The sequence below is a fragment of the Microcaecilia unicolor genome, chromosome 7 (assembly GCF_901765095.1).
Source record: "Microcaecilia unicolor chromosome 7, aMicUni1.1, whole genome shotgun sequence".
NCBI classification, from domain to species: domain Eukaryota; kingdom Metazoa; phylum Chordata; class Amphibia; order Gymnophiona; family Siphonopidae; genus Microcaecilia; species Microcaecilia unicolor.
This window is the reverse complement of record NC_044037.1, coordinates 242,540,106-242,552,264: the sequence shown is the minus strand read 5'-3', so window position 1 is coordinate 242,552,264 and position 12,159 is coordinate 242,540,106. Positions and strand designations below refer to the sequence as shown.

The window sequence follows — 12,159 nt, the reverse complement described above, 5'->3', positions numbered from 1 at the left end:
ACTATTGCTAGTAAAGGACCTTTTTTTGAATATAAATCCGAAGACTGCTCCATGAGCATTTTATGGGTCTCCACTGGGTTGGAACAAATTAGTTTATAGACAGATAAATCCACACATTTTACACGGAATGCAGACTTTATAGTGAATATGGTTTTCCCATTTTTGAGAGAAGCCAGTGACCATCACATCAGTATAAACATTTGCCTCTTGGATATAAGATAATGCAAGTACAAAGAAATATTACCCCACATTTTCCCACCTATTTGCAGGCTCAATGTGGCTTCCAAAATGAACTTCTGTTTTTACATCCTGCAGCACTTTATTTAGCTAATCTTTACAAAGGTGATCAATTTAATTGGCTATCAAACGCATTATGTAAATTTGTATTGAACGTCATGATATTGGCATAAGTCAAATAAATATATTTTTTAATTACATACCAGTTTCATACACATCTATTAATCCCTTTTCCTAAAGCATTTAATTTTAAATGTTTCTGGGATGGTTTGATTGGTTCATGGTTTTATCCACAGTTTAAATACAGGTAGGGTGCATGCGTATCAGTGCCAGAGATTTTGCAGGCTCACAATAAGGCAACTGCTTTCTTGGATTTATTCTTTTTATAAAAAAAGATCAAGGGCCCTGTTTACTAAGCTGCGCTATAAGCATGCTAGAGTTCTTAACGCACGCTAAAAATTAGCACATGCTAATGCTAGAAACACCCATAGGAATATATGGATGTCTCTAGCATTCAGTTAGTGCACCTTAGGGGGCCCCAAGAGATGTTCTATTAATTTGGCTACTATAAAAACAGAATTATTTGTAAGCAAAAGTTTACACAGTAACAGTCATCGGTACCCCAGTGGAAAAACAGTCTTTGTGAATTATTAATGATGGAGCGGAATGCTCAAAAATGTAATCCGGCTAGATGGGAGAAAATTCCAGAAGGTACGGTCACCTATATGGACCTCTGATGCTAAGAGCATAATTCTTTATTAAATAACTGAGCCACTGACTAGGTTACACTGTTGCTGTATGGGGGGGAATTAGGGTAGGTGGGGTTAAGGCCATAGGCGCCCGGTATAAGAGGCTTGGAGAGGCTTAAGCCTGCCCCCTGCTGCAGCAGAATGGATCAGCTGTGGAGTCCAGCTGCTCTGAGGGGATTAAATTGTTGATTTACCTCCATCCTCACAGAAGGAGCTGCAGTGAAAGCCCTCTAGCAGTTGTAGAAATTGGTTTATGGTTTGTTTGTTTACCTTACTGCTGGGAAAGCAGAGGGGTTGGCTGGAGGTGTCCTGGGTTGCCAGGGAGATATTTAACGAGGATGACTTCCTGACCTGCACTGAGGACAGATAGCAGCAGAACGGATACTTGGCCAGCATGATCAGAAAAAGTCACCAGACAACAAAGGTAGAAAAGATCATTTTATTTTCATTATAGTGTTTGGAATATGTCCACTTTGAGAATCAGGTGCTCAACATTAAAAGTTTATATTTATTTACTTATTTATGGCATTTTATCCCATATTAAACATGAATTAGGGTGTTTTGTGGCTCTACATGAGAATTGTGATGATATGATCCCTTGTTTCATATTGTTGACAGTCTGCATTTTCCGTATGGGTGGTATATTGGTGTATTAGGTCTCCCCAGTGTAATATTTATGGTACAGTAAGGTTCTGAGTGTGTTTTTGGACAAAGTTGTGCATAGTGTTTTGCAGCTGAGTGATTGTGGTTAGAATATGCTTTGAGCAACCACTTTATTCTTTAACATATGATACATATCTAATATCTAAAGTTAATAAAAGGTATAAATTGTGACTTTTATTTTTATTTATTTTTTCTGCGTGTTATCAGACAATTATGGATTTAAGCTCCCAGGGCTTTGTTATTCCTGGTAAACTTATAAATGCAAAATGTAATATTTGAAATATATTTATTGATTTATTTGTTGCATTTGTACCCCACATTTTCCCACCTATTTGCAGGCTCAATGTGGCTTCCAAAATGAACTTCTGTTTTTATTTGATCTGTAATTTAATGCTTTGGAACTAATATAAATTACCTTTAAAGTAACTGCTGTGATGGAAAATTCTGTTTGCTGCTTGTACATTAAAAATATATATATTTATACTTAATTTTATGTTAAGAATGATTTTATTGTGTATGATCTTTTGGAAACTGCCTAGAATCGTGCGATAGAGCGGTCTATACATTTATAAAATAAATATAAAATAAATATTTATGTAACTCTTGCCTTTGTTAAAATAAATATGGGAAATTTTTTAAAATTCTGTTTTAGATGAATACTGAAACTGTCAAAAGGCAATGGAGGACTAAAGGAACAACATTTAAAAAATTGCCCACTTTTAAATTTGTTCAGCGAAGTGCAAAAACAAAACAGAGGATTGATAAGATTCCAGTGGCAACAGCCACACATGCTAATAACTACATTTTAGCTCCTAGCTCTGGGACAGCTGTTCCATCCCAGTGCCATTAACCTGCTTGGATGCCTGAACACAACCTGCTTACAGCCGGACTAATCAAGCCTCTGGATCTGTGGAGAGGGTCTGCGTGCAAGTAACCCCTTCTCCAGAGTAGCCCCCACACTCTAGAATGCACTCCCTGAAAGGCTTTGCTTAACACAAGACTATCTCTACTTCAGGAAGCAGGTGAAAGCTTGGCTCTTTAACCAGGCCTTTAACAGAAGTAAATGACACCAGCTGCAAATACTATAGCAGGACATTTTTATCCACTCCTACCCTAGCTAAGATAACATTCAAGCACCTTTAAGAACTCATTTGCAACTTTCTTTAAACTAGTTCCTTATTTTTGTACTCTTCCTACTCTATCAATAAGTTCCATATTTGCTCACATCCTATGCTATCTATTAAAATGTTTTATTGTGTAGTATGCTCAGTGCATTTTTTCTAGCGAAAAAGGTGTCGGTACTCAAATGCCAGACCACACTTCACGGGTAGGGTGATCACTGATAGATCCACCTCACAATAGCCAGGCTCCCTGCAACCAGTCACAGAATCTATGACAAGGCAGAATTGGTGTGTAGAGCCTGAGCTCGTTCATTAAAACTTGGGGATCATGGGTCAATTTTAGCAGACAATGGAAAAGGTGCCGGTACTCAGTACCCCCAAGTACCCCCTCAAAAAAAGCCCTGAGTATGCTACACTGTAATGTAGCATACTATGCCATACATTGTATTGTTGTTTGAATATTTTTACCGCTGTAATTGTCGATTGCTTATGTTTGACATTCTTGCTGTACACCGCCTTGAGTGAATTCCCTCAAAAAGGCGGTAAATAAATCCAAAAATACATAAATCCATGAACAAACTGACAAAAAGATCTTGCAACAGAAAACGTTCTCACACAGGGGTATGCATTCTTTTACTTGAATGTGTGTACAAATCAATTGTGCAAAGAAAAAAAAAAAAAAAAAGTTTGCTTTAGACAAGCATGAACCACACCCTTACTCTTACAATATGTCCTTAGGTTCATGGTTTCCTTGAGTGATATTACATATTTCAGGTAACTTCTACTGGTGTATTTTCTGGTAAATATTAAAAGGTCATTTTGAGAACATCTACAATAAGGGGACGGGCAATATTCAAAGCTTTTTCTGTAGGTAAATATTAACCTGTATAGAAAGCTGCTTTGAAAACTGCACTCCCCCCCCCCCCTCCCCCCCCAGTACAGGGAAAAGTATGCACAACCCCACATAAAAAAAGGAGGCTGGGGAAAGATGTATTTGGATTTCTAGTTCATGCTTTGCAACTGTTGTAAATATTCTTAGCAGTGAACTGAAATAAAATGATTTTATTACATTGTGTAATTTGGCTATAATGGCCTGTAATGCTGTGTAAGATTCCACCGATGCTAGTTCGCTGCCACCACTGGCACAGTAGACAGCCGCTTCTTCGTAAGTCATATTTTTACTAGACACAAACCAAAATTCTTCTCCCTCAATTATAACTGAAGATCCATGAATACCAACTCCATCTAAGGGCAGAAAAAGAGGAATTTATTTACAACTTGAAGTAAAAATTTTACACTAAGGGCCCTGTTTACTAAGGTGCGCTAGTGCTTTTAGCGTACGCTAACAATAGACACCCATATATTCCTATGGGCGTCTTTAGTGTTATCGAGCACTAAAAACACTAACATGCCTATAGTGTGGCTTAGTAAACAGGGCCCTAATCATAACAGATTATTTCAAATTGGACTACGACTTTTATCAAAATGTTGTCCATTAAAAATAAAGAACCAGTCGTGTATTTTAGGTTTTAGTGTCTGGCGATGCCTACGACTTTCATCAAAATGTTGTCCATTAAAAATAAAGAACCAGTCGTGTATTTTAGGTTTTAGTGTCTGGCGATGCCTACGACTTTCATCAAAATGTTGTCCATTAAAAATAAAGAACTAGTCGTGTATTTTAGGGTTTTTAGTGTCTGGCGATGCCTATGAATTTTCAGAAGTAGATTTTCACAGCTTTTCAGGTATGCAATAGCACTTAAAAATGCACCTAGGTTATTTCAAGTGTAATGAGACCATCTACAACACAAGAAACACTTACCAGGTAAATACCAATCTGGGCTCTTCGGTGTGGTTCCTATTTATGAATAGAAGAAACACAATACTAGATTTAAAAGTACCTTTTCAAGTGGAGGCAAGATAAAGGATCTTAAATGCAACAATGCCACTCTAGGCGACCCGCCTGCTCTGCCTAATTAAGCTGGCCTTGAACACAGAGGGCCTCTATTACAAAGGCATGCTACCGATTCTTGGTGTGGCAAATGAGAGGAAGCCCATTCAATTCCTAAGGCCTTCCTCTCATTTGCCACGCGGGAATCGCTACCGTGGGTTTGTAAAAGAAGCTCACAATAAATAACCTAATCTTCCCTTCTTGTGGACCTGGAGGGCACATCACCTTGCTAAGGAAACTCTTCCTCCTTGTTAAATTATATGTTTTTTTTTCATCCAAAACTTGTCCTGTACAGACTATCTTGTATTATTGTACATACTTGGTACACAGATGCACTGAGCAGTAGAAAGATTTACCCCCGTTTACTGAGCCACGCTAGCGTTGCGGCTTAGTAAACAGAGGAGTTACTGTTTACTTTTCAATAGAACAGGCTATCTTGTGATAGAAATTTGAGTAGTGGGGCTGGCCAGAGTAGTTGTAAAAATATAACTATTTGAGAAGACTGTTATTCACTTAAAAAAAAATTAATGTGTATTTCACCATCTAAATTTTTGTGCAGCCCCTTTTATTTGAATGTTACCGTTTTGCGATTGGTGACCTGTTTTTTTTTTTTTTTTTTGGTACTTTAAGGGCCCATAATTACAGGGTTTTAATCACCCCCCCCCCCACCCTGCTGAGGACCGTCACTACACTGGCCAAAATAGGCCCCTTCTCCCTCTTTATTTTAAATAAATAAAAGACAGGAAAAATCCTATGGTAGTTGCAAATGAAGGATCACATTGCTAGAACTAGCTCAACTGGAACTAGAGCTGGGAAATATAAAGAAACAGGAGGAAACTCCTCAGTCAAAACATACAAAAGAAACATATCAAAAATAAAAATTAATTAAAAAAAAATGGCTAACACATTATGATGTTACATTCCCCACCTACACACACAAAAAAAGAGCCTTCTCCCCCTCTGCTAGACAGCCCAGCATCTAAGCTCATCCACAGTCATTCCTACCCTGCTAGTGCTGTACTTTGTCATTCTATGATATCTGAAATACAGAACCAGCAAAGGAAAAAGCAATACAGCAGTGGTTCCCAGACCCGTCCTGGAGGGAGACCCCAGCCAGTGCAATACAGAATCACTGTCCTTTGGACCTCAATGATGGGGTATGCTGGGGATCCAGAGAGTTTTTTTAAAAATGTAAAAAAAAAAAAATAAGGGGCCCTTTTACTAAGCCGAGTAGCATCTAAGCTTGCCCAATGAGCACCAAAATGGAGTTACTGCCTGACTACCGTGTGGCTCTTGCGGCAATTTTTTTGGCGTGCATCCGATTTGTGCATCTGAAATTTTTTTTTTTAAACTTTTTGGGCGCTCGTAACGGATACATGCCAAGTGGCATTTGATGAGTGTAGGTCATTACTGCCCAGATTCTTTACCGCTAGGTCAATGGCTGGTCTCAGACCCAAAGGGATGCACAGTAATTTTGGTTTTGCGCACGTCCATTTTCGGCAAAAAAAAGGGGGCCTCTTTTACAGGCGCTCTAAAAAATGGATCAGCGCGCGCCCAAAACCCGCGTCTACACTACCGCAAGCCATTTTTCAGCGCACCTTTATAAAAGGACCCCTGAGTTTGGTGTATGTAGTTGTTGATGTGGGGAGGTCTGTAAATGTAATATGACTGAATATTATCCATTTTTCATTTATTTATTTATTTATTGCATTTGTATCCCACATTATCCCACCTCTTTGCAGACTCAATGTGGCTTACAATTCATCATGGATAATGGAAGTAGAACAGAACATACATTTGGTTTTACAGAGGGTTTTGGGTTACATGGTAGTGAAATACATTTTTTTATAAATTTATTATAAATCAAAACAGTCATTGACAACCTCTCTCTGGGGGTAAACTGCCACCTCTTGGAGTCTGCTCAGAGCACGTGACTAAACCATTAGCACTATGTGCAAAGGGTGACCCAAGCTGATAGTAACAGAGGAACACGCAAGGCATTAGTAAGATTATACGACAATCCAAATTAAAAAAAATACTATGAATTACCTGATGGAATCTGACAGACCCATTCTAGTGCTGCATCACAATGGAAAGGTTTTAAATAGAACTCTGCTTCTCTATCATCATGGAATGAAAGCATCCAATATTTTCTCCACATTGGTCGATTGGTCTAGTAGAAGGAAAAATAAAAACAACCAGGAACCCATCAAAGCACAGCATTTGTCCGGAAACTGAAACCAAATATTTCTTAGACTGCTGTCCATATTAATATTGTTTTTGAAAAAAAAAACTGTAAAAGTTCTAAAATTTGTTTCAAGAGGGTCATTTTCAAAACTGTCTGCACTGGGACAAAGACTATGCTTCCTTATCTATAGGATTTTAGTTTCCAAATTTCAAAGCAATAAAAAAAATGGAAGCAGAAGGAAGGGATGAAGCTGCAGAATGAGAACGTGGGTATGGAGGGAACTGGTGCTGGTTGTTTTGTTGTATTTGAGAGATTTATGTTAAGCCCACCAATCTTCCTGTTGTGGGGTGGCACCTCACCCCTCAGCCATCCCTTCTTTTCTCATTCTCCTCCCTTCTGTCTCATTCTCTCTTGCAGCGTTACACTTTCCTCTTTCAAAACTATGGCAAAAAAAAAAAAAAAAAAAAAATTAAAAAATTGGTGAACTGCATTTTGCCCTGCACTAGTTTTTTGTTTTTGCGGTGGTTGGGGCCATTTTACCCATGTGCCAGGGCCTTTTTTTACCACAGTGGGTAAAAAGACCCCAGGCATACATGGCCATGTGGTAAGAGAACTCTTACCGAATGGCCATGTGAGAGGGTGCTCTTACTGCCACCCACTGAGGCGATGCCCAATTACCGCCACGCAAACCATTTCTGGCCAGTGTTGGGCCAGCAGTAGTCCTGGAAGAGCAAGCGGTAAGCCCGCGTTGGGCTTACTGCTGCTCTGTGAAATGGCCCCAGTGTGTTTTAAGCCTGTAAAATGTATTGGATATTTTCCTGTATTAATTATATCCTGAAGTGTATTTCTCCTGTTTGGCCAGCAGGCGGTATTTCTTTGCTGTAAAGCTGTTACAGAGAAAGGATTGTTCTCTTCTTTAGTTTTAGCATACAAACAGGAAGCAAGAAGCAATATATTTTTGAAATTTTCTTGTTCTGGGTTCCGATTGGCCCAGGAGCTCATTTTCATTTGGAGAATACTGGCATTTGCTCCAGTCTTAGCCTGGAAGAAAAGACAGCAGGATCTCTTTGCTGAGGCTCAGTAAACAAACAGTTATATGTCCTGATCTTCCCACGTACTTTTTAGAAACTAAACAAATGTTTAGTTAGTGTTATAATTAGTTAACTGATATTGTTTGCTGATTGCACATATTTTGTTCATTGTTCAATTTTTCAGACAACAAACATTTCTTTTAGTTTATTGCCTTTGCCTGTCTGGAATGATAAAGAATCCTGGTGGTTTGTGTGTTGGGTCTGTGAGTGCTTTCTGGGAACTGTGGGACCACTGGGAATATGGCTTCAGTAACCTAGAAATCACTGGGGATAGTTTGAAAGCGGGTGACTCGCCCAGAGATGGTTGGGACCCAGTCGGTGGGAGGCGGGCACTAGTGTACAGAACAAGTGGCAGGTGCAGGCGAACCTGAGCTGTGCTGGGGATAGACCTTCTAAGTGACCCCAGGCAGGTGGCCAACCGTTTCGTGATGGGGGAAGAGGTTACCTATTAAAATAGTGTAAACATTGGGGTACTTCACACCTAAAAGGTTGTGAAACACTGATTAACAGAATGGAATAGCTCTCTTATGAAGGCTTGACAGGTTACGATGCTTTAGCTTGACTGGAGAGGATATATGAGTGGTGAGAAATAATGAATAGATAACTGCTATTCTTTTTGCTGATACCAGAACTAGAACTCTATGAAAATTACTAGTGGCATATCTAAAACACATTCAATGCTTAATTAAACTGCGTAATTTGCTGCTGGTATACAAGGTGAAGGCTAATAATACAGATGAGTTTAAAAGAAAAAAAGTCTGGACAAGTTTCTTAGCTGCTAGGTCCATTAGATATCTCCACTTCCTGCTTCTCAGATCCGACTGATATTTATAAGTGGCTTGGACTGGCCCTTCTCAAACAAGATGACCCAGCTTGGCAAATCTTGGGGCCCTATTTAATAACGTGTGCTAAACGCTAGAGTCGCCCATATGTTTCTATGGGTGACTTAGCGTTTAGCGCAGCTTAGTAAACAGGGCCCTTGGTTTGCTATGGATAAATTATTAATAAGAATAATTATACTAATAATGATGAAATTTATATACCGTTTTAACTGCAAAGTTCAACATGGTTTATACATACAGGTAGACAAAAATAAAACACAGGAAGAGTTTGCTTAGTACAGCAATTACAAGAACTGGCTAAAAAGAGATTAAAAATAAAAGCTAACAAATGTTTCATGAATAACCAAGAGGGTTTTTTTTTTTTTTTTACTACAGATTAGCGCAAGTTATCTACAGTGTGGCCCAGAGAAATAAAATGGGTCCTGAGGCAGATAACATGCACTAACGTTTAGTAAAAAAAACATCCCAAATTTTCAGTTCTTTGTCTAAATTCAGATAATCTGTTTCACATTTCAGTTCCTGTTGCACAGAATGCCATAAATTTGATATCACTGCGCTAAAAAATATAGAAGCTGATGGCTTAGTTACAGGACATTTTATAAGTGCAGCTTCACTCTAGAGTGTGCACTAAAAGGATTTTAACACTTGCCAGGTATGGAAAATAGTCTTGCCTTTAGATTTGTGTAAACAATTCACCTGTGTATAAATCTTACAAAAAAAAAAAAAAACACTCCAGATTGATAATGCCTGCATGACATACCCTCAAAGCAGCACAGTCTCTAAGGTCATAGTCATCCTCATAAAAATCATTTGGCACAACAGATGACACCTATGGAAAAGAAATAAAAGACATATTACACAAGTAGTACTTCAAACTGACAAAAGTAGTGATTTCCACCTGGAAAGTAGAACTTTTAATGGAATGTCATAGTTCAGGGGAAACTTTTCAAATGGTTGGATAGCATGGTGAATCATTTTACCTCAGAACCAAGGCCTTCTTTCAATGATGCAGCTCTAAATTATGTGTGTATTTACTCACTCTTCTTTTCTCAGGAGAAGAAGAAAAAAAAAGAAGAGAATACCAATTGTTTGGATGTAGACATGCCAACCTGTAGTTAACACTTGGTTGACCACAAAATGAAAACATTTTTGTACGATGGTTTTTTTTTAGTCTGATGACAGTTGATGACCGTTTTTACCTTTAGGGGTCCTTTTACTAAAGGTGTGCTAACAAATTTAACATGTGCTAATGAATTAGTTTTATTTATTGGTATCTACAAACTGCTTTTATGAACAGATTCACCTGAGACGGTGTATAGCAGGCCCAGTTTAACATAAAACTTACAATTTTGTTAACATAACAATAGTAAAATGACCAAATATGAGGGACCCTTTTACTAAGCTGCAGAAAAAAGTGGCCTGCAGCAGTGCAAGCGTGTCTTTTGGATGCACGCCGGGCCAGTTTTAACCACGTCCTGGAAAAAGGGCCTTTTTTTAAGGGGCTGGAAAATGGGCCTGCGGCAAAATAAAAACCAGCGCACATCCATTTTCAGCCTGAGACCTTACCGCCACCCATTGACTTAGAGGTAAGTTCTCATACGCTACCTGGGTGGTAAGCATGCAGCGTGCGTCCACTGCCACTTACTGCCAGGTTAATCGCCATGCGGTAGAAAATATTGTCTACCACGTGTTTTCGGTATGCAGTAGCTGGGCGGTAATGCTGATTTGGCGAGCACTGGTTGCGCATAGGCCCTTAAGCGCCTTTGTAAAAGGGCCCCTGAAAGAGGTAAACTTGGAAATATGAAGTTAGTACAATACAAACAATACCATAATAGAGAGAATGGAAAAGAATATTCAAACAGATATAATACAATGTCAACATAATACTAATAAATTAGTGTGCGTTAAGTGCCATGCAGCTCATAGTTATACAATGGGCTTTGTGGCATTTAGCAAGCGCTGAATCTGTTAGCACACCTTAGTCAAAGGACGTCTTAGTCTTTATTTTGTGTTACGTATCTTTAGGATTTAAACAGATTGTCATCTAATTCATATTACTGTGGCTCAAGTTTACTGATTTGATTTTATGTTTTCTTTTTAATTATATATTATGTTTTGTCATGAGTGTCCTTTATGTTTAACAATTTTTATTGATGACCACACCAACAGTACAAAGCCACCGGAACATGTCAATCTCGAAGCATTTGTATATAACTCAGTGGAACATCACTTAAACAATTATCAGTACATACAGCCATCAAATTTTGTCATATAACATTGTCCCTCCCTCCCCCCAACCCCTATTCTGTATTTATTTTAATAATAAAAGAAACTATTGTATTGATATTACATTCAATTGCAAATATAATCAATAAACAGTTACCTGATACAACTCTTCGTCTGTTTTTTCCGTTTTGTTTCTTATCATAATCTAATCTAGAATGTCATCAAAGGTTTCATTAAATGTTCCTTTCCCCCCCTTCCCCCCCCCCCACCCCTCCCCCCCTGTACCTATACCATGTAATTCTATATCAACGTTAACCATGTAACATATAGAGCCATTTATCTTCCCCTACCTTCCTCTCCCATGAGTGTGTTCACCAATAAGCTGCGAGCTCTGCTTGATAAAGCCTGTATATATGGTTCCCAGACTTCCCAAAAACGTTGTCTACTTCTAGGACTACAAGTCATAGCGCGTGCTTCCATTCGCACCAAGGTATGAAGCGAGCTCCTCCACTGCCAGTAGGAGGGCCCTATGTCTTGTGTCCAGTGTTGTAATATACATTGTTTCCCAACTATTAGTACCTTATAGATAAATATGTTTTCTTTATGTCGTAGTGTTGACCCTCTTCCTCTTACTCCAAGCACTACAGTTTTAGCCTCTAACCAAAGCTTCTTGTGCAGCACGGCTTCACAGTATTCCAGCACTGGACCCCAGAACTCTTGTATGGCTGAACATCCCCAAAACATATGATACAGTGTTGCTCTCTGAAAATAACATTTACTACAATGTGTTTCTTGCAATCTACCTGCATAATAGGCCTGTATGGGGGACATATATGCCCTCAGAACAATTCTAAATTGTATCTCCCTATATCGGGCACTCACCACTTTATGTACTATCTCCTTTAGAGATTGGACTATATCTCCACTGCTGATCTCTACCTTTAAATCCTCAGACCATCGTCTTGCCACTGCTTCGTAACTACGATGCTTAGCTATCAAATTTAACTGTTTATATAGTAAGGATACCGTGGTCTGTTCTCTTCCCTGTGGTAAAAACAGATTCACCAGCATCTCATATATCCCTCTATCACATT

General features: G+C 38.8%; 1 protein-coding gene across 1 annotated transcript in view; it reads right to left on the bottom strand.

The window, feature by feature from the left end:
• The window catches only part of LOC115475118 (lymphocyte antigen 75-like), a 151,842-nt gene that overhangs the window by 50,463 nt on the left and 89,220 nt on the right, over positions 1-12,159 (bottom strand). The window contains exons 15-18 of the mRNA XM_030210859.1: positions 9,600-9,668; positions 6,768-6,891; positions 4,590-4,625; positions 3,840-4,015 (exon numbers count right to left, since the gene is read on the bottom strand). Of these exons, the coding sequence (XP_030066719.1) occupies positions 3,840-4,015; positions 4,590-4,625; positions 6,768-6,891; positions 9,600-9,668 (405 nt within the window). The remainder of the gene's footprint in view (positions 1-3,839; positions 4,016-4,589; positions 4,626-6,767; positions 6,892-9,599; positions 9,669-12,159) is intronic.